General features: G+C 41.9%; 1 protein-coding gene across 1 annotated transcript in view; it reads right to left on the reverse strand.

Annotated features, from left to right (window-relative positions):
• Nucleotides 1-26253, reverse strand: part of LOC132825298 (kinesin-like protein KIF19) — a 303850-nt gene that overhangs the window by 41895 nt on the left and 235702 nt on the right. The window contains exons 14-15 of the mRNA XM_060840402.1: nt 23858-23979; nt 6354-6520 (exon numbers count right to left, since the gene is read on the reverse strand). Of these exons, the coding sequence (XP_060696385.1) occupies nt 6354-6520; nt 23858-23979 (289 nt within the window). The remainder of the gene's footprint in view (nt 1-6353; nt 6521-23857; nt 23980-26253) is intronic.

Consider the following 26253-nt stretch of genomic DNA (forward strand, 5'->3'; position numbering starts at 1 on the left):
CAATGAACTTTTCCAATTCCAGATGAGAGAGGGAAGCAATATTGATAAATCAGAGAAAGAGTTGTGAGCGGAGGCCCGAATAGGACTGGAACAAGGAATGTTACAGAGCACAAGCTGTCCTCCTTCTACTATAGTGAGGGAAGAATTGCTTTTGCAAACAACGCTCGACACTTCAATCTTCAAGGTAAAAACAATGACTGCAGATGCTGGAAACCAGATTCTGGATCAGTGGTGCTGGAAGAGCACAGCAGTTCAGGCAGCATCCAAAGTGCAGCGAAATCGACGTTTCAGGCAAAAGCCCTTCATCAGGAATAAAGGCAGTGAGCCTGAAGCGTGGAGAGATAAGCTGAGGAGGTTGGGGGTGGGGAGAAAGTAGCATTGGGTACAATGGTTGAGTGGGGAAGGGGATGAAAGTGATAGGTCAGGGAGGAGAGGCTGGTACAATTGCACAGGCTGGTGTGGTTGATTGGTGCGGGTGTCCCGGAAATGTTCCCTAAAGCACTCTGCTCAGAGGCGCCCAGTTTCCCCAATGTAGAGGAGACTGCATCGGGAGCAACGGATACAATAAATGATATTAGTGGATGTGCAGGTAAAACTTTGATGGATGTGGAAGGCTCCTTTAGGGCCTTGGATAGAGGTGAGGGAGGAGGTGTGGGCACAGGTTTTACAGTTCCTGCGGTGGCAGGAGAAAGTACCAGGATGGGAGGGTGGGTTGTAGGGGGGGCGTGGACCTGACCAGGTAGTCATGGAGGGAACGGTCTTTGCGGAAGGTGGAAAGGGGTGGGGAGGGAAATATATCCCTGGTGGTGGGGTCTTTTTGGAGGTGGCGGAAATGTCGGCAGATGATTTGGTTTATGTGAAGGTTTGTAGGGTGGAAGGTGAGCACCAGGGGCGTACTGTCCTTGTTACGGTTGGAGGGGTGGGGTCTGAGGGCGGAGGTGCGGGATGTGGACGAGATGCGTTGGAGGGCATCTTTAACCACGTGGGAAGGGAAATTGTGGTCTCTAAAGAAGGAGGCCATCTGGTGTGTTCTATGGTGGAACTGGTCCTCCTGGGAGCAGATACGGCGGAGGCGGAGGAATTGGGAATACAGGATGGTATTTTTGCACGAGGTAGGGTGGGAAGAGGTGTAATCCAGGTAGCTGTGAGAGTCAGTGGGTTTGTAAAAAATGTCAGTGTCAAGTTGGTCGTCATTACCTCCTCCCCACCCTTTTAAGCCTTCCTCAAAGACCGTTCCCTCCATGACTACCTGGTCAGGTCCACATCCCCCCTACAACCCACCCTCCCATCCTGGCACTTTCCCCTGCCACCGCAGGAACTGTAAAACCTGTGCCCACACCTCCTCCCTCACCTCTATCCAAGGCCCTAAAGGAGCCTTCCACATCCATCAAAGTTTTATCTGCACATCCACTAATATCATTTATTGTATCCGTTGCTCCCGATGCAGTCTCCTCTACATTGGGGAAACTGGGCGCCTCTGAGCAGAGTGCTTTAGGGAACATCTCCGGGACACCCGCACCAATCAACCACACCAGCCTGTGGCCCAACATTTCAACTCCCCCTCCCACTCTGCCGAGGACATGGAGGTCCTGGGCCTCCTTCACCGCCGCTCCCTCACCACCAGACGTCTGGAGGAAGAACGCCTCATCTTGTGCCTCGGAACACTTCAACCCCAGGGCATCAATATGGACTTCTACAGTTTCCTCATTTCCCCTTCCCCCACCTCACCCTAGTTCCAAACTTCCAGCTCAGCACTGTCCCCATGACTTGTCCGGACTTGTCCTACCAACCTTTCTCCTTTTCCATCTATCCACTCCACCCTCTCCTCCCTGACCTATCACCTTCATCCCCTTCCCCACTCACCCATTGTACTCTATGCTACTTTCTCCCCATCCCCACCCTCCTCTAGCTTATCTCTCCACGCTTCAGGTTCACTGCCTTTATTTCTGATGAAGGGCTTTTGCCTGAAACGTCGATTTCGCTGCTCGTTGGATGCTGCCTGAACTGCTGTGCTCTTCCAGCACCACTGATCCAGAGACTTCAATCTTCAAGCAGACTTTGACAATGTTATGCAACATTCTAAAAAGTCCAGGCCCACAAATGTGGGCATCACAGCATCACTAGCCTATACAAAAGGCTAGCATTCTTTAAAACTCAAACAATACTTTTTACTGTAACTTGGTACACATGACAGTAATAAATAAAATTAAATCAAATCAGATCAATGTGGCGAATCATACTCTGCTGTTTCTTTTTGCAAAAATTATCCTTTATTCGTAAAATATATAAAATTACATCACATGACAGGTCAAAATTGACATTAAAAGGTACAAAATCAAATCAGTTTCTTCCAATTAGGTGTGCTACTCATCATATCTACAAATACAGTTAATTTTTGAGGGAGATCGTGCTGTAATGATTAATGTCACTGGACTACAATCTGGAGACCCAGACTAGAAACCTGGGGAGGTTCTGGAATTGAAAGTTACTGTCAGTGTTGGTGACCATAAAACTATAATCAATTATCGTAAAAATCACATCTAATTCACTAATACTCTTTGGAGTATGGAAACTTCTGTCCTTACATTGTCTGGCCTAAGTGTAACTCCACACAAACAGCATTGACTTTGAACTGCTGTCTGAACTGGTCTAACAAGCCACTTGATGCAAGAGCAATTAGAGATGGGCAACAAAGGCTGGTTCTTATTAGCAGAGCCAATTTCCCATGAATGAATAAAGAAGAATTATCACAAATTGAGAGATTCTTCACAGCTTCCAGCTTGTCCTGCATTACGGCCTTTGTTCACTGTGTCTTTGAGGGAATTACCCAAAACTTTGGTATGCTGAGCAGTCAGATGCCACAAGCATTTTCCATCAAAATACTGACCATCATTAACAACAGACATTAAGGATAGTATCAAATTGAAACAGAAAACAGTCAAAGGGTTAGTGGCAAAGATTAGTGGTAAATGAGATAATTAAAGAGGAACATTAATGGAGAAGAAAGTAAACTGTGATGGCAAAATGGCAAATAGTATAAAACAGTAACATTTTTACTGAATATTTAAAGAGAGGTGCCAACGGAAATATAGGTACGTCAGAGAAGGAGGTGGAGAAATAGAAATGGCAACCAAGAAATGGCAGAGGAGTCATACAGTCACATAGCATAGAAACAGACCCTTCACTCCATTTGGTCTATGTTGACCAGATTTCCAAAACTAGACTAATCCCATTTGCTTGCCTTTGATCCATATCCCTCTAAACCTTTCTTATTCATGTACCTGTCCAGACGTTTTTTTAAATGTTATAACTTTAACTGCAATTACCACTTCCTCTGGCAGCTCATTCCATATACCAACTACCCTCTGTGTCAATCGGGTACTTTTTAAATCTTTCCCTCTCATCTTAAACCATGAGTGTTGAACTCCACTATCCTAGGGCAAAGAGCTTACCCATTCATCTTATCTATGTCCCTCATGATTATATAAACCTCGATAAGGTCACCAGTCAACCTCCTACACTCCAAGGGAGAAAAGTTCCAGTCTATTCAGCCTTTCATAGAATCCCTACAGTGTGGAAGCAGGCCATTTGGCTCATCAGGTCCACACTGACCTCCTAACAGCAACCCACCCAGACCCACCCCCTACCCTATAACCCTGCATTGTGCTAATGCACCTAACCTACATATTCCTGGACACTACAGGTAATTTAGCACAGCCAATCCAGTTAACCTGTATATCTTTGGACTGTGGGAGTAAACCTGGGCAGACATGGTGAGAATGTGCAAACTCTACACAGACAGTCACTTGAGGGTAGGATTGAACCCAAGTCTCTGGCGCTGCAAGGCAGCACTGCTAACTGCTGTGTCACCATGCTGCTCTATTTATAATGCTTCAGTCCCTTGTAAATCCTCTTCTGCACCCTTTCTAATTAAATAATATCTTTCCTAGAACAGGGCAACCAGAACTGTACACAGTACTCGAAAAGTGGCCTCCCCAATGTCCACGGGAACCTTGGATGACAAGAGAAATCGTGAGCTCAGTCAAAAAGAGAAAGGAGGCATAGGTGAAGCTTAGGAAACTGAAGGTAAATAGAGTCCTAAAAACAATAAAGAATGCAGGAAAGAACTCAAATAAGGAATCTGGAGGCACTGAAATAAGGAAAAGGGGCCATGAAATCTCTGTGGCAAACAGGATTAAGGAAAATCCCAATGTGTTTTAAACATATATCAGGGGCAAGAGGGTAGCAGGGGAAAAGGTCTGTCCATCCAAGGACAAAAGAAAGAATTTAGGCATGAAGCCAGAGGACGTGGGTTAGGTCCTCAACAAATACTTGACATCAGTATCCACAAAGATGAAGGACATGATGAATAGGGAATCTAACAGGGGAGTATGTTGATACTGTAGTGCATGTCAATATAAAAAAGGTGGTGGGTGTTTTGAGTAGCGTTAAGGCAGACAAGTCCCAAGGATCTGCTGGGATCTATCCCAGAATATTGAGGCAGGTGAGGGAGGAAACTGTTGAGGCCTTGTATGAAATCTTTGTATCCATTTTAGTCACAGGACAGGTCCCCAAGGACTGGAGAATAGCCAATATTTTGCTTTAAGAAGGGCAACAGGGATAATCCAGGAAATTACAGGCTGTTGAGCTTTGTATCAGTGGTAGAGAAATTATTGGAGAAGATTCTTAGGGAAAGGATTTGGTAACACTTGGAAAAATTTGGACTTATTAGCAATAGTCAGCATGGCTTTGTGCAGGGAAGGTCATGTCTCTGAAACTTGACTGAGTCTTTTGAGAAAGTGACAAAGATGATTGATGATGGTGGTGGATGTTGTCTAATTGGACTTTAGCAAGGCCTTTGAGAAGGTTTTTCATGGCAGGCTGACACAGAAGGTCACATAACATCTATGGTGACCTGGTAAGATGAATATAGAACTGGCTTGGTCATAGCAGACAGAGAGTAGCGGTGAAACGGTGCTATGTACATATAAACAGTTGGGAGGAGAATGTAGGTGGCCTGATTAGTAAGTTTGTAGATGACACAAAGATTGGGGGGACAGCAGATAGTGAGGAGGATTCCAAAGGATACACCTGGATATAGATAGGTGGAGTTTAATTCAGACAAATGAAAGGTGATACATTTTGGAAGATCTAATGCTGGAGGGAATATACAGTAAATTGCAGAAATCTTAGAAGCAACAATATAGAGAGGAATCTAGGAGTACAGACCCATAACTAAGCAATATTTGGAATATTGTATACAGTGCAGGTCACCGCAGTCCCAGAAAGATGTGGACGTTTTGGAGAGGGTACGGAAACAGTTTACCAGGATGTTACCTGGTTTGAAGGATGTCAGCTGGGTGGAGAGTTTGGACAAACTTGATTTGTTTCACTTGAATGTCAGAAGCTGAGGGGCAGACCTGCGAGAAGTTTACAACATTACAAGAGGAAGAATGGATAGTCCAAGTCTTTTTCCTGGGGTAAAAATGTCAATTACTAAGGGGCATGGTTTTAAGGTAAAAGGAAGTAAGTTTAAAGGAGATGTGAGAAGTACGTTTTTAACACAGAGGTAAGTGCCTGGAATATGCTGCCAGAGAAGGTGGTGGAGGCAGATACAATAGTAATGTTTAAGAAATATGAATAGGCAGGCAACAGAGGGATACGGAGTGCGAAGAGGCAAAAGGTTTCTAGTTTAAAAACGCATGTGTCAGCATAGGCTTGATGGGCCAAAAGGCCTGCTCTTGTCCTGTTCTGTTCTTTGTTCTCTGTTCCTATGGTCTTAGAAATATGGTGGTTTGGCTACATAGTAATGTCACAATTGTCAACTTCATAGAGTGCCTGTCAGGGAAATCCTGCGAAGTAATTGCAACTGGAGTTTGAGCAGTCTCTTTATCTTGGGAGAACTGCAGCAATTGCTTCTGCATAAGCTCTTTGTTCACTCATTAGGAAATGTATGCAAATAAATTATGCAGAAGGTGACTGTGTGTGATTTGGATTGCACCATCTGTAATTTGGAGGAAAAAAAACACACATGAAACTAACAAATTATTAATTAAGAAATATAAATCTAATTAAGTAGTTGGAATGTGGCTTGTAACATTTAAATCTTAATGATCTTCACTTCAGTGGAGTTGACAACAGCAAAATTAAAAAACAATTTCACGAACTATTCCACAACAATCTAAATACACTAACAGACCTCTAGCACAGGTCTTTTCAAAGATTGCAATTAAATTCCTATTCAAATGTTTACCACTTCCCCATTGCTACACTGCTGCCCAGTGTGCATTATGTTCATATTGGGTTGAATCAGCAATATATTAATTATCATGGAAAAAGTGCTGCAACATTACCTGTCATGATCAGGGAGGATTGGAGGAAGAGAGTCTTTGACTCGAGCATGAAGTAGTTTCCTGTTCTCATGAACTGTCCTTGGTCTTATATCCTCTTTACCTCCTTCCAGCGCCAACACATAATCTTCTAAGTTCAGCTGTCGGGCAACATTCAGAAGAGGAGGATCCTATATGATACAAATGAACAGGCTTACAACATTACTGTGAAGTGTGTCTGTGATTTTGTTAAGCTCACTGTCATTTAATACAGAAAGAATATCAGGAGGATAACTAAGAAACAATCTGAGCAACACTCTGTGCTATTGATTGGAAATAGATTCAGTGCAATCAGCTGCGTGATATAGAGTTTTAGAGAAGTACAGCACGGGAACAGACCCTTCGGTCCAACTTGTCTATGCCAATGAGGTATCCTAACCTAATCTAGTCCCAATTGCCAGCACTTGGGCCATATTGCTCTAAACCTTTCCTATTCATATACCCATCCATATGTCTTTGAAATGTTATAATTGTATCATTGGAACATTTTGTGTTTATCATAGAATCCCTACAGTATGGAAACAAGCCATTTGGCACAACAAGTCCACACCTACCCTCCAAAGAGTAACCCACCCAGACCCATTCCCCCACCCAATTATGCTACATTTTCATAATGCACCTAACCTAAACATCTCTGAACACTATGGACAATTTAGCATGGCCAATTCACCTAACCTGCACATCTTTGGATTGTGGAAGGAAACCAGAGCACCTGGAGGAAAGCCACACAAATATGGAGCGAACGCGCAAACTCCACACAGACAGTTGCCCGAGGCGGAAAATGAACCTGGGTCCCTGGCTGTGAGGCAGCAGTGCTAACCACTAAGCCATCATGTTGATTGCCCACTATCCACACTTATTTTACGAATGGGGTGAGAGGGAAACCTAGAGATCTTGACTATGAAACTGTTTTTGAGATTCAGATTCTATTGCTATGACTTCCATATATGTGTGTGTGTCTCCAGCTGGTCTAAAGGTGGTACAACATAAGAAGAGACCAAGTTCAGTTTTTTGTGAGGAAGGGTGATCCACCGTTAGGTGAAAATTATCAGACTAAACCAGAATTTCTCAGGTCAATTGATACAACTGCAACAACAACATACAATACTGGAGCACCCTTAATACAGAAAAACACCCCTTAGGAGCTCCAACTTTGTGCAATCTGACAAGAATCTGCACTGAGCTAATGAAAGAGTTGTTAGAATGGAGCTGAAAGGCCTGGTCAAACAGATGGTTTCTCAGGAGCTGGAGAAGCATAAGAAGGAAAATATTTAGAAGCTGAGGACTCAAAGAGATAACAAAGGTCTTTGGAATGCACAACACTGGAAAAATGCAGAGATCTTGATTTGTTGCAGTTCTGGGGAAAGTTCTAGAGTTAAGGATCGGCATGATAGGGTTTGAATAGAGAGTATCAATTTTCAGGTACTGGGAATTGAGTGATTGTATGCCACAGATAATAGGCATTTGGGACTTGGTGCTGAATCAGATATAGACAGCAAAGTTTTGGCTGAGCTGAAGATTATTAAGGGTAGAAGACAGGAGACTGATGAAAGTAGAATAATCTGAACATTGGGAGAGGTGCAGGTGAGGAGTTTAGGTAGTAGGCTTAGAAGTCAGGAAGCATTAGCACGAATGAAGTTGTTGGGTTTTGCAATGGAGAAGATTAAAATCTTATATTTAAGGTTTTAATTTGAATGTGGGATGTGGGCATCACTGGCTTGACGAGAAATTCATGTCAATCCTTAAATGCCAATTGAGAGGATAGTGACATGCCATCTTTTTGAACTGTTGCAGTTCATGTGGAAAATGTGATTCTTAATCAACATTTTTATATCAGCCTGATGCAACCAAGCAGTTTGCTCAGCCATTTCAGAGGGCCATTAAGAGTCAATTACATTGCTGTGGGTCTGGAGTCACATAAGGATGAATCAATGAACCAGATTTCACAACCCAATCGCTTTATGGTCATTGCTACAAACCTAGAGTTCTTTCAACATTGTTTGATTGAATTTAAATTTCCCTAGCTGTCAGGGTGAGATTTGAACTCCCAGTGGCACAGTATTATTCAAACCTGTAAATTATTAATCTAGTAACAATCATTGTTGTGCTATCCCTCCTACGTGATGGATCAGAGAAATTGGCTCTGTTCTCCTTGGAGAAAAGGTTAAAAAGAGAACTATTTGAGGTATGCAAATCTCAGGGGTGGTTTATAGAATAAATTTAAACAAACTGCTCCCATTGTCGATAGGGTGGAGAACCAAAGAAATGTAATTCCTGAGAATGTGGTGGAAGCAGATTAGTTGTTTGTGGCTTTCAAAAGATATTTAGATAATTAACTAAAGAGAAAAAAGTATTGCAAGCATTTAAGGAAAAGGGAGTATGAACAGCTGAGTTGGGATGTAAGGTGTGGGATTTATATATTTATAAATATTTTATAGAAATGGCTTGTGGGTTTTGGTCTGTATTTTAATAAAGGAGTTTAACTATTAACTTGTAAGATCTTGATAGTCATAATAATTTCTTTTATAACACAACACACAAGAGAGTATTCCTGAAATGCAATGGGGTTTTATTTTAATTGAGAGAATTTTATCAACAAACAAAATAAACAGATATGCATTAGGTTTAAGTTCAAAGACTCTGTAATTTTTTTATGACTTAGAATAAAACATCCAAAGCTTGGAAAAACCTTTTGACTTTCAGTTTGCAGAAGTCCTGGGTGACACTGGATATGTAAAACAATCTCTCCTAAAAAAAAGGAGATTGTTTAAAACTGTTAATAAATAGATTACTTCAGTGTAAACAGTTTATTTTGTAAGCTCCAGGCCAGAAGTGCTTGGTTCAAAAAGCAAAGGGCAAGTTGAAGTTGAAAATGTTTTAGCTCAGCTATATGAAGACTCATGGAAAATCCTATCAGATTCTCAAGAACGGGGATTGAAGCCACAATTAAGATGTCTGGATGTGACAGAGCAGGGAATTCTCTCTGGAATGAGTACCATAAAGGGGTACTTTTGGGCTCCATGGGATTGTATTTTACCATGTGTTTTGAATTCTTTAAATTTGTGTCTGTGTCTTTTGTTTGGTGTATTCTGTTTTTTCCGTTCATTTCTTTTATATAATAAACATAGTTTCATTGTTCAAATCAAATCTTCAGCACTGTGTGCTTATGTTTAAGTGAGAGACACCTGATTAAAACTAAATAAAATGATCCACCAAGCCAGGTTTTGGACTGGATCTGACTTATCCAGTAATAACATCAACTGAGTTCAGAACTTGAAACTGTATTCAATCTGCATTTCTTCTATGAGTCCATGGGGTATGGGCATTATTGGTTAGGCTAGCATTTATTATAGACACAATTTGTCCCTGAGAAGGTGGTGATGAGCTACAACCTTGAAGTACTGTAGGCTGACTTACAATGCTGTTCTGGATAGAATTTCAGGATTCTGACCCAGTGACACTGAAAGAACAATGATATATTTCCAAACATGATAGTAAATGGCTTGGAGGGGAACTTGCAAGTGGTGGTTTTTGGTGTATGTATTTGGTACATTTGTTCTTCTACTTGGCAGTGGTCATTTGGAAGATGCTGTCTAAGGATTGTTGGTGAATTTCTGCTTAGCTTCAATGATTAAACAGAATTACTCCTTCGCATCTTGTCCTATCATTCAGGATTGAGTGCCAGCTCTTTGTAGTCTACCTTGTCTTAACCATCAGGCAGTACATTGCTGCTTGAATGCCCTTTTTCTGGCTAGATCTTGCTGGGTGGATTTTCACTCTGGGTGTTGGGTTGCAAGCTATGCCAAATAGGGATGCTTTCTAATCCAGTACCTTGTCACTTATTCTTGAGCTACACCAAGAACAGGGTTGGTGCTGACAGGTGGGACAAATTGCAGCTTTTAAACATTTTTAAAAGTGCAGCAAGGAATGTGGGTACTTTCTTTGGAGGTTGTCATTTTGACCATTGAGTACAACCACCAAAACAATGTCCCCCCACAACCCCACCCCAAAGAAATGAATCATTCCACTCCTACCTCTTGATCTGGACTTTATAACAGGTTCTACACCTAACTTGTTCCCGTTCTTAAGCTGCTTAGATCCTCCCTGCCTATTGCCTACCACCAGCCCCAATTACCCAGGTAAGGAATCCACTGGGTCCTTCATTCGTAATCTGCCTGCAATCCTCACAGTGCCCACCCCAGAGCTCTTGAAGTTGGGACTTCACTAATTTAGCTGTACACAGTTTGTTATGGCTAAGTAGAGTGTCTGTTAGCTGGCCCAATGCTGTTTCATCTTCAGGAAGGAGTAAACAGTCTTCCCTTCCACCAATAACATTCTGGCTTTGATGCCATGCTTTGTTCTAATGGTCTCACACTCTGTTTGAAAATGCAGATCTGTCTTCCCTTGGGTGATTAACTGCCAGGGACCACCAGCATTCCTGATGAAGGGCTTTTGCCTGAAACGTCGATTTTCCTGCTGCTTGGATGCTGCTTGACCTGCTGTGCATTTCCAGCACCATACTCTTGACTCTAATCTCCAGCATCTGCATTCTCACTTTTGCCTGCCAGGGAACATTGATTCCAAAACAATGATTTCCTTCCGAATATTCAGACAAGCCAATAAACCACTTAATGTTTAAACTTTGGGAAAAACAACTGTCATTCAGTATATTAATGACCATTAATTCCTTCTAAATCCTGTCTGGAAATAAATGATCAAGGTAAAACCCAAGATTCCATTTTCATTTCTGTCTTGGGATACTGTTTCAGTTTATTATAATGATTGCAACCAGCAGAACCTCTCAAGTTGGCTAAGCAGAACTTCCTTTGCTTTGTTACCATGTAAACATATGACAGAAATAACTTGTATCTTTAACATGCATAGGCCAGCAAATCAACTGCTGAAATAAAGTTTAATAAAGAAAGGGTTCAGAAAAGATTGACAAGAATGTTGCTAGGGTTAGAGAGTTTGAGCTATAGGGAGAGGCTAAATAGGCTGGGGCTATTTTCCCTGGAGCGTCAGAGGACTTCATCTTTATAAAATCATGAGGGACATGGATAGGGTAAATAGACAAGGTCTTTTCTCCAGGGTGGGGGAGTCCAAAACTAGACGGTATAGGTTTAAGGTGAGAGGGGAAAGATTGAAAAGAGATCTATGGGGCAACGTTTTCATACTGTGGTGGACTATGGAATGAGCAGCAGAGGAAGTGATGGAAGCTGGTACAGCTACAACATTTAAAAGGCATCTGGATGGATTTATGAATAAGAAGGTTTCAGAGGGATATGGGCCAAGTGCTGGCAAATGGGATTATATTAGTTTAGGATATCTGGTCGACATGGACAAGTTGGGCTGAAGGGTCTGTTTCCGTGCTATACAGCTCTATGACTCGAAAGGACTGACAATAGACAATAGACAAAAGGTACAGGAGTAGGCCATTCTGCCCTTTGACCCTGCATCACCATTCAATATGATCATGGCTGATCATCCTTAATCAGTATCCTGTTCCTGCCTTATCTCCATAACCCTTGATTCCACTATCCTTGAGAGCTCTATCTAACTCTTTCTTAAATGAATCCAGAGACTGGGCTTCCACTGCCCTCTGGGATAGAGCACTCCACACAGCCACCACTCTCTGGGTGAAGAAGTTTCTCCTCATCTCTGTTCTAAATGGTCTACCCTGTATTTTTAAGCTGTGTCCTCTGGTTCGGCACTCACCCATCAGCGGAAACATGTTTCCCGCCTTCAGAGTGTCCAATCCTTTAATAATCTTATATGTCTCAATTAGATCCCCTCTCAGTCTTCTAAACTCCTGAAGGCTTTTGCCCGAAACGTCGATTTTACTGCTCCCCAGTTGCTGCCTGAACTGCTGTATTCTTCCAGCATTCACAAATCCACAATCTGGTTTCCAGCATCTGCAGTCATTGTTTTTACCTCAAGGGTATACAAGCCCAGTTGCTCCAGTCTTTCAGCGTAAGGTAGTCCTGCCATTCCAGGAGTTGACCTCGTGAACCCATTCCCTCTATAGACAGAATGTCTTTCCTCAAATTTGGAGACCAGAACTGCACACAGTACTCCAGGTGTGGTCTCACCAGGGCCCTGTACAGCTGCAGAAGAACCCCTTTGCTTCTATACTCAATCTCCCTTGTTATGAAGGCCAGCATGCTATTAGCTTTCTTCACTACCTGCTATACCTGCATGCTTACCTTCATTGACTGGTGTACAAGAACACCCAGATCTCTTTGTACTGCCCCTTTACCTAAATTGATTCCATTTAGGCAGTAAGCTGCCTTCCTGTTCTTGCCACCAAAGTGGATAACCATACATTTATCCATATTAAACTGCATCTGCCATGCATCTGACCACTCATCTAACCTGTAATCTCCTAACATCCTCCTCACATTTCACCCTGCCACCCAGCTTAGTATCATCAGCAAATTTGCTAATGTTATTGCTAATACCATCTTCTATATCATTAATACATATTGTAAAAAGCTGCGGTCCCAGCACCATACATTTATCCACATTAAACTGCGGGGGTGAATGACAAAGGAGGAGATAGCAGTTACTTTATGATACCCTGCAACATCATTCCTCCTCTGTAATTGCTGTAGAAACTGTCACAGCATTGTACAGCACAGAGGCCATTCAACCCATTGTGCCTGTTATAGCTTCAAATACTTCGTACTTTCCTCATTGACCTACAGGCTTCTCAATTTCATATATATATATCCAAATTCTCTTTTGGAAGTTACCACTGAAGGTGCTTCCACTCTGATTGTAAAAAGAAATTAATCTGATTTCCTTTGTTCATTAATACCAGATAAAAGTTATCTAAATGGTTAAAAAGAAAATCATTTCAAAACTTGTTTACCTAAGCATGTGAGGAATGCCTTTTTTTAATTTTTAAATCACTGCTGTTGCTATAATTATGGAAAATTAAATAAGACTTCCAGCACTGAAATAGATTAGAGATTTGGGTGGCTCAGTGGTAGCACTGCTGCCTTACAGCACTAGGGTCCTGGGTTCGATGCCTGCCTGTCTGTCTGTGTGGAGTTTGCACATTCTCCCTGTGTCTGCTCCAGTTTCCTCCCACAATCCAAAGATGTGCAGGCCAGGTGAATTGGCCATGCTAAGTTGCCCACAGTGTTAGGTGTGTTAGTCAGGGATAAATATAGGGTAGGAAAATGGGTTTGGGTGGGTTTCTCTTCAGAAGGGTGGTGTGGACTTGTTGGGCCAAAGGGCCTGTTTCCACATTGTAGAAAATCTAATCTATGCTTCATATCAGCTCCTGCCTACCTTTTGTCATTCAAACTTTCTCAGGATGCTGGTATACTGTGATGTGAAAAGAGGCACCACTATCATTGAGAAGTGATGGAAAGTAGCAGCCAGTCTCAAATATGTCACTGTCAGAAGTTCTGATGAAATAGTATGTTGGAGATTCCATGGGACATCAGGACAGGGAAGGTGGAAGTGGAGGCTGGCACTTCCCTGTCCTGATGGTGTCTGCACAGTAATTATCCTCAACTTCTGCTTCTTCGCTATGGCCCAGCCTTGCCCTGTCCACAACCTGTTGTTTTCATCTAATATGGCCTGAGGAAATGCCTTAGAACTAAATGAATGTGCTGGATATAAAAATTAAATGAAACAAGAGCACTGGACCCAAAATATTAGCTCTGCCCACTCTTCACAGATGCTGCCAGAGTTTTCCTGGCAGTTTCTGGTTTTTGTTTCTGATGTCCAACATCTGCAGTTCTTTGGTTTGGTTTCTTCAATTTAAATACAGCTATCTTCCAGAATATAACTTCGTTAACATAAGTTAGTTGAAATGTAAAGTTTCAAAGCATGATTATCAGCCCCTGTTTTCTGAAAACAAGCTTTGTGATCTGTGGAAGAATTAAGTTACAGTGTGAACGTGGGTTACTTAGAGTCATAGAGTTGTACAGCACAGAAACAGACCCTTTGGTCTAACTCGACCATGCTGACAAGATATCCTGAACTAAGCAGCACTTGGCCCATATCCCTCTCAACCCTTCCTATTTATATACCCATCCAGATGACTTTTAAACGCTACAATTGTACCAGCCTCTACCATATCTCCTGGCAGCTCATTCCATAGTCCACTCCACTCTGTGTGAAAAAGTTGCCCCTTAGGTTACTTTTCAATCTTTCCCCTCTCACCTTAAAGCAGGCTACTCTCTGTGTGGAGTTTGCACATTCTCCCTGTGTCTGCGTGCGTTTCCTCTGGATGCTCCAGTTTCCTCCCACAATCCAAAAATGTGCAGGTTAGGTGAATTGGCCATGCTAACTTGCCTGTAGTGTTAGGTGAAGGGGTAAATGTAGGGGAATGGGTCTGGGTGGGTTGCCCTTCGACGGGTCGGTGTGGACTTGTTGCGCCGAAGGGCCTGTTTCCACACTGTAAGTAATCTAATCTAAGTAATCTAATCTATGCCTCTCGTTTTGGATTCCCCCACCCCAGAGAAAAGACTTTGTCTATTTACCCTATCTGTGCCCCTCATGATTTTATGAACGTCCATGAGGTCACCCGTCAGCCTCCAATGCTCCAGCGAAAGTAGCCCTGCCTCTTCAGCCTCTGCCTATAGCTCAAACCCTCCAATCCTCACAACATCCTTGTAAATCCTATCTGAACCCTTTCAAGTTTCACAATGTCTTTCCTGCAAGAGGGAGAACAGAATTGCATGCAGGTGCAAAATGGCCTAACCAAAGTCCTGTACAGCTGCAATATTACCTCCCAACTCCTATACTAATGCACTGACCAATAAAGGCAAGCATACAAACACCTTCTTCATTATCCTATCTACCTGCAAGTCCACTTTCAAGGAGCTATGAACCTGCACTCCAAGATCTCTGTATTCATTAACACTCCCTCAGACCTTACCTTTAAGTGTAGAAGTCCTGCCTGATTTGCCTTTCCAAAATGCAGCACTTCACATTTATCTAAATTAAACCCTATCTGCCATTCCTCGGCCCATTGGCCCATCTGATCAAGATCCTATTGTACTCTGAGGTAACCTTCTTTGCTGTCCACTACACCTCCAATTTTGATGTCATCTGCAAACTTACTAACCGTACCTCCTATGTTCACATCCAAATCATTTATATAAATCACAGAAGCAGTGGACCCAGTACCGATCCTTGTGGCACATGGCTGGTCATAAGTCTCCAGTTTGAAAAACAACTCTCCACCACCACTCTCAGTCTTCTACCTTCTAGCCAGTTCTATATCCAAATGGCTAGATCTCTCTGTATTCCATGTGATCTAACCTTGCTAACTAGTCTACCATGAGGAACCTTGTTGAATGCCTGAATAATGCCCATATAGCTCATATCCAACCTGATGCACTCATCAATCCTCTTTGTTACTTCTTCAAAAAAAATCTTTGAAGTTTGTGAGACACAATTTCACATGCACAAAGCCATGTTGACTATCCCTAATCAGTCCTTATTTTTCCAAACACATGTAAATCTTGTCCCTCAGGATTCCCTTCAACAATGTGCCCACCACCAATGTCAGGTTCACCAGTCTATAGGTCTTACAGTCCTTTGGCCCAAATTGTCCATGCCAACCAAAATGTTCATCAACGTTAACCCCATTTCCCTGCACTTGGCCCATATCCTTTTAAGCTTTTCCAAATGTATTTGTCCAAATGCTTTTTAAATGTTGTTAATGTACCCGCCACAACCACTTCCATTGGCAGCTCATTCCATATGTGTACCCCTTTCTGTATAAAAACGTGCCCCTTTTATTCTTTCTCTCTAACCTTAAACTAGCACTCTGTAGTACTTGATTCCCCAACCATGGGAAAAAAGAGAGTGCATTCACCCTATCCATGCCTCTCATGATCTTATACACTAAAAGGTCCCCCCTCAGTCTCCTACACGCTAAAGAAAAAAGTCCTATTTTGTCCAACTTTCCATCTAACTCAGACCCAAGAGACCTGGCAACATTCTTGTTAATTTCTTCTGTACTCTTTCCAATTTAATAACATCCTCCCTATAGCAAGGTGACCAAAACTGAACACAATACTCCAAGTGTGGCCTTACCATATACAACTGCAACATAACTTCCCAACTTCTATATTCAATGTCCTAACTGATGAAGGTCAGTGTGCCAAAAGCCTTTTTCACTGCCCTTGTCTAACTGTGACTGAACATTCCGAGAACTGTGCACCTGAACCCAAGGTTCCTCTGTTTCACTACACTCCTTAAGGCCTAACCATTCATCACAAAACTCCTGCCTTGATTTGACTTTACAAAATGCAAGACTTTACACTTATCTCTATTAAACTCTATTTCCTATTTCTCAGTCCACTTCCCCAGCTGATCAAGGTTCTGCTGTAATTTCTGACAACCTTTCTCACTGTCCATGATGCCTCTTATTTTAGTGTCATCTGTAAACTTAGTAATCATGCCTTACACAGTCTCATCCAAATCATTGACATAGGTAACAAACAACAATGGGCCCAACAGCAATCCTGAGGCACTCCACTAGTCACAGGCCTCCGATCCGTCAACCATCCTTCCATTGTTACCCTCTGTATCTTACCATCAAGCCAATTTGCCAGCTCCCCTTGGATTCCATGGATCTAATCTTCCAAGCAGTCTACCATGTAAGGCCTTACATCAAAGGCCTTACTAAAATCCATATAGGTCTACCGCCCTGCCCTCGTCAACCTTCCTGTCACTTCATCAAAGAAGAGGAAAGAGATGTGGCTGTAGCAGCGAGTTTGTCAAGCCCTTCCTGAAGAAGGGTGTATGCCCGAAACATTGATTCTCCTGCTCCTTGGATGCTGCCTGGCCTGCTGTGTTTTTCCAGCACCACATTTTTCAACTCTGGTCTCCAGCATCTGCAGTCCTCATTTTCTCCTACTTCATCAAAGAAGTCTAACAAATTTGACAGGCATGATCTCCTACGCTCAAAGCCATGCTGATTATTCCTAATCAAACCCTATCTTTCCAAATGCATGTATATCTTATCCCTCAGAATTTTCTCCAGTAACTTACCGACCACAGATGTTAGGCTTACTGGTCTACATTTTCCATGTTTTTCCTTGCAGCCATTCTTGAATAAGGGCACAACATTCACTAACCTCCAATCTTCCAGGACCTCACTCGTGGCTAACAATGATGAAAAAATATTAGCCAGGGCCCCCACAATTTCTTCTCTTGCCTCTTGCAGTGTTTTTGGATATAGATTAGGTTAGATTAGATTAATTACAGTGTGGAAACAAGCCCTTTGGCCAAACAAGTCCACACCGACCCGCCGAAGCACAACCCACCCAGGCCTATTCTCCTACATTTACCCCTTCACCTAACACTACGGGCAATTTAGCATGGCCAATTTGCCTAACCTGAACATTTTTGGACTGTGTGAGGAAGCCGGAGCCCCCGGAGGAAACCCACGCAGACACGGGGAGAATGTGCAAACTCCACACAGTCATATCTGGTCACATATATCTGGTCAGGACCAAGAGATTTATTCACTTTCATACATTTGAATACATCTAACACCTCCTCTACTGTGATATGGACTATCCCCAAGATACCACCACTAACTTCCCCAAGTTCCCAAGATTTCAGGTCTTTCTCCACAGTAAAAATAGAAGAGAAATATTCACTGAAAACCTCACCCTCTCCTGTAGTTGTACACTTTGGTCTTTGAGGGGTCCTATTCTCTCTCTAGTTATTCTTTTTCGTTTAATATACTTAAAGAACCACTTTGGATTCACCCTAATCCTTTCAGCCAAGGCTATCTCGTGCTCCCTTTTCTTCCTCCTGATTTCCTTCTTCAGTAAATGTTTGTATCCCACATATACCTCCAGGGATTCCATTGATCCCAGCTGCCTGTACCTGAACCATACTTCCTTCCTCCTTCAGGTCAAACCCTCAATATCTCTTGTCATCCTGGGTTCCATATTCCTGTCAACCTCGTCTTTCACCTTCACAGTAACATATGGACTTTGAACTCTATCTCACTTTTAAAGGTCTCTCACTTGCCGGAGGTCCCTTTGCCTGCAAAGAAACCACTTCAATCAACCTCTGCAAGCTCCTGTGTAAATCCATCAAAATTTGCCTTGCTCCAATTTAGGACTTGAACCTGTGGGCCAGTTTTGTCCCTCTCTATAAATAATTTAAAATTCATTCTACAATACTCACTGGCCCCAAAGTACTCCCCCACTGTCACCTCAGTCACCTATCCTGCCCAAGAGTAGGTCAAGTTTTGTCCCTTCCCAAGTAGGACCCTCTATATACTGCTTGAGGAAATTTTCCTGAACGCACTGAACAAATTCCACTCAGTGGCACTGAGTGGAATTTAGGTGAATTGGCCATGCTAAATTGCCCATAGTGTTCAGGGATGTGTAGGCTGGGTGCATTAGTCAGAGAAATATAGAGAGAAAGGGTAGGCGAATGGGTCTGGGTGGGATTTGTTTAGGAGGGTTGGTATGCTCCTTTTGGTCCAAATGGTCAATTTCCACAATGTAGGGGTTCTATGATTGTATGATATGCCCATAATGTTCTGGCAATCCCAGTCTGTTTGGAAAATGAAAGATCCTTTACCAGGTTGAATTTGAATTTGAATTTGGGTTAAAGTCAGGATTCTTGGCAGTATGGACAAACAGCAGGATGTTAAGATTCTTGGTAGTGTGGATGAGCAGAGAGATCTTGGTGTCCATGTGCATAGCACCCAGAAAATTGCCACTCAGGTTGACAAGGTTGTTACGAAGGCGTACAGCATGTTAGCTTTTATTGGTAGAGGGACTGAGTTTCAGAGCCATGAGGTTAAGTTACAGCTGTACAAAACTGATACGACTGCACTTGTATTATTGCATACAGTTCTGGTCTTCGCATTATAAGAAGGATGTGGAAACATTGGAAAGGATGCAGAGGAGATTTACCAGGATGTTGCCTAGTCTGGAGGCTTGAAATGTGTTGCTGGAAAAGCGCAGCAGGTCAGGCAGCATCCAAAGAGCAGGAGAATCGATGTTTCGGGCATGAGCCCTTCTTCAGGCCCAAAACATCGATTCTCCTGCTCTTTGGATGCTGCCTGACCTGCTGCGCTTTTCCAGCAACACATTTTCAGCTCTGATCCCCAACATCTGCAGTCTTCACTTTCTCCTGGTATGGAGTCTTCTCTTATGAGGAAAGGCTGAGGGACCTGAGGTTGTTTTTGTTAAAGAGGAGGTTGAGAGGTGACTTAATAGAGACATACAAGAGGATTAGATAGGGTTTATAGTGAGAGCCTTTTTCCTTGGATGGTGATGGCATGAGGGGACATAGCTTTAAATTGAGAGGTGATAGATATAGGATAGACGTCAGAGGCAGGTTCTTTACTCAGAAAGTAGTAAGAGCGTGGAACACCCTACCTGCAACAGTAGTAGACTCGTCAACTTTAAGGGCATTTAAATGGTCATTGAATAGCCTATGGATGATAATGGAATAGTGCAGGTTAGATGGGCTTCTGATTGGTTTCATAGGTCGGCGCAACATCTAGGGCTAAAGGGCTTGTACTCCGCTGTTATGTTCAATGTTCTATCTCAGTCTCTATGTACATAGATCTCTCAAAGTTGCCACCCAAGTTGATCGGGTTGTTAAGAAGGCATATGGTGTTTTGGCTTTCATTAACAGGGGGATTGAGTTTACGAGCTGGGAGGTTTTGCTGTAGCTGTATAAAACCCTGGTTCGACTTCACTTGAAATATTGTGTCCAGTTCTGGAAGAATACAGATGCTTTTGAAAGGGCGCAGAGGAGATTTACCAGGATGCTGCCTGGACTGGAGGGATTGTCTTATGAAGAAAGGTTGAGTGAGCTAGGACTTTTCACATTGGAGAGAAGAAGGAAGAAAGATGGTTTAATTGATGTGTACAAGGTAATCAGAGGCATAGAGTAGATAGCCAGAGACTTTCCCCTAGGGCAGAAGTGGCTGTCACGAGAGGGCATCATTTTAAGGTGATTGGAGGAAGGTCTAGGGGAGATGTCAGAGGTAGGTTCTTTATGTAGAGAGTGGTGGGTGCGTGGAATGCACTGGCAATGATGGTAGTAGAGCCAGAGACATTAGGGACATTTAAGCGACTGCTGGCAAGCACATGGACGGTAGTAAATTGAGGGGTATATAGTTTAGGTTGATCTTGGAATAGGCCACAACTTGGCACAACATTGTGAGCTGAAGGACCGGTACTGTTCTATGTTCTGTGACTACCCTCTTGCTCCTGCAAGTCTCCCCAGACTCCCTGTATATTTGTTCCTCTAATTCCTGTAGAGTATTTGGGGGCCTATAGTACAACTCCTTTAGTTCCTTGACATTTCCTTACTATCTCTCTTAAATAGTTGTACCACATTAGCCAAAGTTCTACACCTCATTGTGGCTATTGATGATACAAATATTTCAGCAAAGTACCCAACAATCACTTCTCTAGCTTCTCACAAAGTTCTAGTGTACACCTGACATAGGGATGGATCCACCTTTATGCATTTTAAGCCATTCAACACCTCTTCCTCTGTAATATCGACATTTTCGAGATAGAGCCATTTATTTCCCAATGTTCTGTATCTTCCATATCTTTCTCCACAGTAAACTCTGTTGCAAAATACTCATTTAGTATCTCCCCCATCCCCTGTGGATCTACACATAGGTGGCCTTGCTGATTTTTAAGGAGCCTATTCTATCCCTAGTTACCCTTTTGTCCTTAACGTATTTCTAGAATCCTTTTGGATTCTCCTTAACTCTATTCGCCAAAGCTATCTCATGTCCCTTTTTTGCCCTCCTGATTTCCCTCTAAGTATACTCCTACTGCCTTTATACTGTTCTAGGGATTCATTCAATCTCTGATGTCTATACCTGACATATGCTTTCTTCTTTTCCTTAACCAAAACCTCAATTTCTCCAGTCATCCAGCATTCTCTACACTGACTAGCCTTACTCTTCAGCCTAACAGGAACATATTGTCTCTGGATTCTTGCTGTCTCAATTTTGAAGGCTTCCCATTTTCCAGCTGTCTCTTTTCCTGCAAACATCTACCTCTAATCAACTTTTGAAAGTTCTTGACTAATACAATCTAAATTGGCCTTCTTCCAATTTAGAACTTTAAACTTTAGATCTGGTCTTCCTTTTCCATCACTCTTTTGAAACTAATAGAATAATGATTATTCATCCCAAAATACTCTCCCCCACCCCCACTTTTACCTCAGTCACCTGCCCTGCTTTTTTTCCCACAAGTAGGTCATGTTATGCAATTTCTCACGTAGGTACAGCTACATACAGAATCAGAAAATTTTCTTCTACATACTTAACAAATGTCTCTCCGTCCAAGCCCTTAACACTAAGGCAGTCCCAGTCCATGTTTGGAAAGTTAAAATCCCCTACCATAACCATCCAATTATTCTTACAGATAACAGATCTCCTTACAAATTTGCCTCTCAATTTCCTGCTGACTATTGGAGGGAGTCCCAATAAGGTGATCATCCCTTTCTTATTTCTTAGTTTTACCCAAATAAATTCCCTGGATGTATTTCCAGGAATATCCTCCCTAAGTCCAGTTATAATGTTATCCCTAATCAAAAATGCCTCTCCTCCTCCTCTCTTGCTCCACTATTATTCTGATAGCATTTTTTTTTACCAGAAGGAACACTTTTTACTAAAAAGGAATTATGGTACGGTCTTCAGCAATTTTGTTACCATACAGAGACCAGATAGGAAATAATATTTTATTTTGAAATTGCAGCTTTATTATTTTAACATGGTTGAAGGTGTGGTCAGGTTGTTAACCTTCATGGATAAAATTTATCAAGAAGGTGATTTATCAACTGATTATGATGAATGGTCAGATCTTGACGAATGTATAAAAACTGAGGAAGAGACTGCAATGGAATTTAATAAGTTGAATCTTACAGCAAGTAACTCTTAACTCAGTCTACCCACAGTGGTGGGAAAACTGTTGGAAGCAATTCTGAGGGACAGAATTAACCTGAATTTGGAGAGGCAGGGATTTTTCAAGAATACTCAGCATGGTGTTGGTACATGGTGATCATGTCTGACGAACTGGACTGAATTTTTTAAAAAGATGACCAGGTGTGTAGATGGTGTTCAATATTCTCTACTCAGACTTCTGCAAGGCTTTTGATAAGGGCCCAACACAGCAGACCGATAGCAAAGGTAAATGCCAATGGGATCCAAACAAATTTGGCAAATCAGATCTGAAATTGGCTGAGTGGCAGAAAGCAGAGGTGATGGTTGAGGGGTGTTTTTTCTGGCTGGACATCTATGTCCAATAGAGTCCATTTGGGCAGGACAAACAAGGCAAGAGAATATATGATGAATGGCAGGACCCTGGGAAGCACTGAGGATCACAGGATCCTTCGTGTGCATGTACACCAGTGTCTTGAGATATCAGGACTGGTGGACAAAATGGTTAAGAAGGTATACGGGATACTTGTCTTGGTCGAAGCCAAGAACTTAAGAACATACAGGTTATACTAAAACTGTGTAAAATATTGGTTAGGCCACAGCTAGAGTATTATGTGCAGCCTGGAATCAACATTGTAGGAGGAATGTAATAATATTGGAAAGGGCGGAGAGGTTATTTACCAGGATGTTGCCTGGACCAGAGAATTTCAGTTACAAAGACAGATTAGACAGAGTAGAGTTGTTTTCTTTAGAGCAGTGGAGATGGAAAGGAGACATGATTGAGACGTATAAGATTATGAGGGGCATAGATAGGGTGGACAGGATTTCCCCTTGATAAACAGTTAAATGACCAGAGGTCAGATTTAAGGTAAGGCTCAGACCGTTTCGACAAAATGTGAAGGAAAGTTTTTTTTTAACCTAGAAAGTGGTAAGAATCTGGAAATGACTGTCTTTAAGGGCAGTAGAATCAGAAACCCTCATAACTTTGAAGAAATATTTTGATGTACTGGTGATGCCAAGGTGTACAAGGCTTGGACCAAATGTTGGACAATAGTTAGGTGGTTGAAATTTGATGGCCAAAGGGGCTTTTCCTGAGCTGTAGATCTCTGTGTCTACGATTTATGTTGCTGTTCCTCCAATATCGCTAGATCAATATCCTGGCATTGTGGGTCTACTTACACCAAGGACTGCAGAGGTTCAAGAAATCAACTCACCACAACCATCTCCAGGGCAAATATGACAATAAATATTGGCCCAGTCAGCAACGGCAAGGTCCCATGAACAAATAAAAATATAAATGCTAATTGGTGTTGAAAATCGATTGATATATGTTGTTGATGTACTTTTGGTTATGCACCGGATTATTAACCCGGTGCATAATCAGAAACATCGCATCATCTTGAAATATTAGCATTTCTCCTAACAACTCAGGAATTACGGTGCACGCTAAAGATCCAGTAGCTGCCTTATTTATTCTTTAGAGCCTAAATGATCACATTGATCCTAAAGGATCAAGTTGTTGATGTGCACATTACAGCAGTTAAATTACCCTCAATGTGTTGGAGGTGATGTTGTGGAGGGTGATCAGGCTGTCTAGTGTCCCCTCTTCCGTCTCTTGCGAATACATGTTGTAGAGGTTATGCAGGTGCTGTGGAATTTGGATGTTGTGATCTGGAGGAAAACAGAAGTAGCATCAGCAGTTGTATACATGTGCACACACTATCCCCAAACCCAGAGCAAACATCTATTATACTCTGATTAATTTTGCTGAAATTAGCTTAGGGGTTTTGAAGGATGGTCACAATATTTGAACAAGGAGGAATTCTGTCAATATTCAAAAGAAAATTAAGAACTTAAATTGAGCCCATACATGAATTTTAAATCATCAATATAAAAAAAGTAAAACCTCATAAAAACCACAAATCATCAAACAGGCTTCCTAATACAGCCACTGTATCTTTCTCTATCTTTATATTCTATCAGTTATTATTTCTATTATACTCTGAGTAGTCTATCCACTCTCAGTTGGTGTCAATTATTTTGGCTATAAGTATCTAATTCCATGCATGACCATGCACCTTGCATATCGAGGAGGTCTAACTAGCTGTAACTAGTCGGGTACCACAGGGTTCAATCCTTGGGCCCCAGCTATTTATAATTTACATTGATCACTTGCATGTAGGGATAGAAGGTACTATAACCAAATTTGCAGATGACAATGAAATAGGTTGGAAAGTAAGGTACAATGAAGAAATAAGAAATTTAAAAATGGATATGGATAGATTAGGTGATTGGGCCAAAATTAGGCACATGGGTATTATAGAATCCCTACAGTGTGGAAGCAGGTCATTTGGCCTGTCAAGTCTACATTAACCCTCCAAACAGCAACCTGTCCCTGTATTTCTACATTTCCCATGTCTAATCCACCTAGTCTATACATCCCTATGGGCCATTTATCATGATCAATCCACCTAACATCTTTGGATTGCAAATGTGTGAAGTTACTCATTTTGATTGGAAAATTTTAAAAAAGCAACTCATTATCTAGATGGAGAGAAACTTCAAAATGCTTCAGTTCAGAAGGATCTGGGTGTCCACGTGTATGAGTCACAGAAAGGGAGTACACAGGGACAGCAAGTAAAAAGGAAGGCAAGTAGAATTTTGGCATATATTGCGAAAGGAATGGTGAATAAAAGCAGGGAAGTGTTGCTATTGTACATAATGAGACCATATCTGGAATACTGCTTACACAGTTTTGATCCACATAAGGAAGGATGTAATTGCACTGGAGGCACTTCAGAGAAGGTTCACTTGATTAATTCCAGAAATTGAGCACTTTAGATCTACACTCACCAGCATTTCGGAGGATGAGAGGAAATCTACTACAAGACGCTAAAGGGGATTGACAAGATAAATACAGAGCAGATATTTCCCCTTATGGGGCAATCTAGGATGAGAGTTCACAGTTTTAGGCTAAGAGGTGGTAGATTTAAAACACTGATGAGGAGAAATTACATCTCGGAAATGGTAGTGAATCTGTGCAATTCACTAAGCCAGAGTGTGATGGACGCTAGCTATGATTGCATTAAATGGCAGAACAGGCTTGAGGGGCTGCATTGCTTGCTCATAGTTCTTATGATTGGCCAACTAGCCTTTTCTATGCTGTAACCATTCTTTGATTTAATGATTGAAGCAACATAAAAACAGAAGCAGGCTAATTCAGCCCCTCAGGCCTGTTGCTCCATTCAATTAGATCACTGCTCATCTGCACCTCAACTCCATTAATGTATCCTTGATCCAGTTCCTTTGATAAACACACATTCAAGTATCACGAGCTGCAACTCATTGTTGTCTTGGATCAGGACATTAAGAGTTCAAGCTCCTCCCTCAATATTTAAATACATCGTTTAGGCTGGTATTTGGGGTGATGTACTTAAGTAATACCTTAAAATCAAGGCTGCACCTGCCCTTGCAAACAACTCAAGAGATTCCATGGTACTATCCAAGGAAAAGCACAGAGAATTCTCCTGGGTGTCTGCCCAATATGCCTCATTCAACCAACACTGAGACCAGATGAACTGATTTGTTGTTCAGACTGCTTTGTGAGAATTGGTTGGTGTGTTTTCTGGATTAGGGACAAAGCTTCAAAAGTATTTCAGTGGCTGAAAATCAACCTGGAATTGTGACAAGTGCTATGTAAATGCAAAACTTTTTAAAATAAAACTGTTTCGTTCTGTTTTGAAAATGTCAATTGATGAAGTATTTTAGGGTAAAAGAGATTCTGTTACACTTTCTGACAGCAAGTGTGTTTACCTCTGATGTATGTCAACATTCCCTGATATATCTCTGATATTCCCTATCTATTCCATATTCTCTGATATCTCCCTGATGTAATCCGATCCTAAAGGGCCCATTGCCACTGTGAGGACTCCTGCATCTAGATTC

Source organism: Hemiscyllium ocellatum, chromosome 20, assembly GCF_020745735.1.
Source record: "Hemiscyllium ocellatum isolate sHemOce1 chromosome 20, sHemOce1.pat.X.cur, whole genome shotgun sequence".
In the NCBI taxonomy this organism is placed as follows: Eukaryota; Metazoa; Chordata; class Chondrichthyes; order Orectolobiformes; family Hemiscylliidae; genus Hemiscyllium; species Hemiscyllium ocellatum.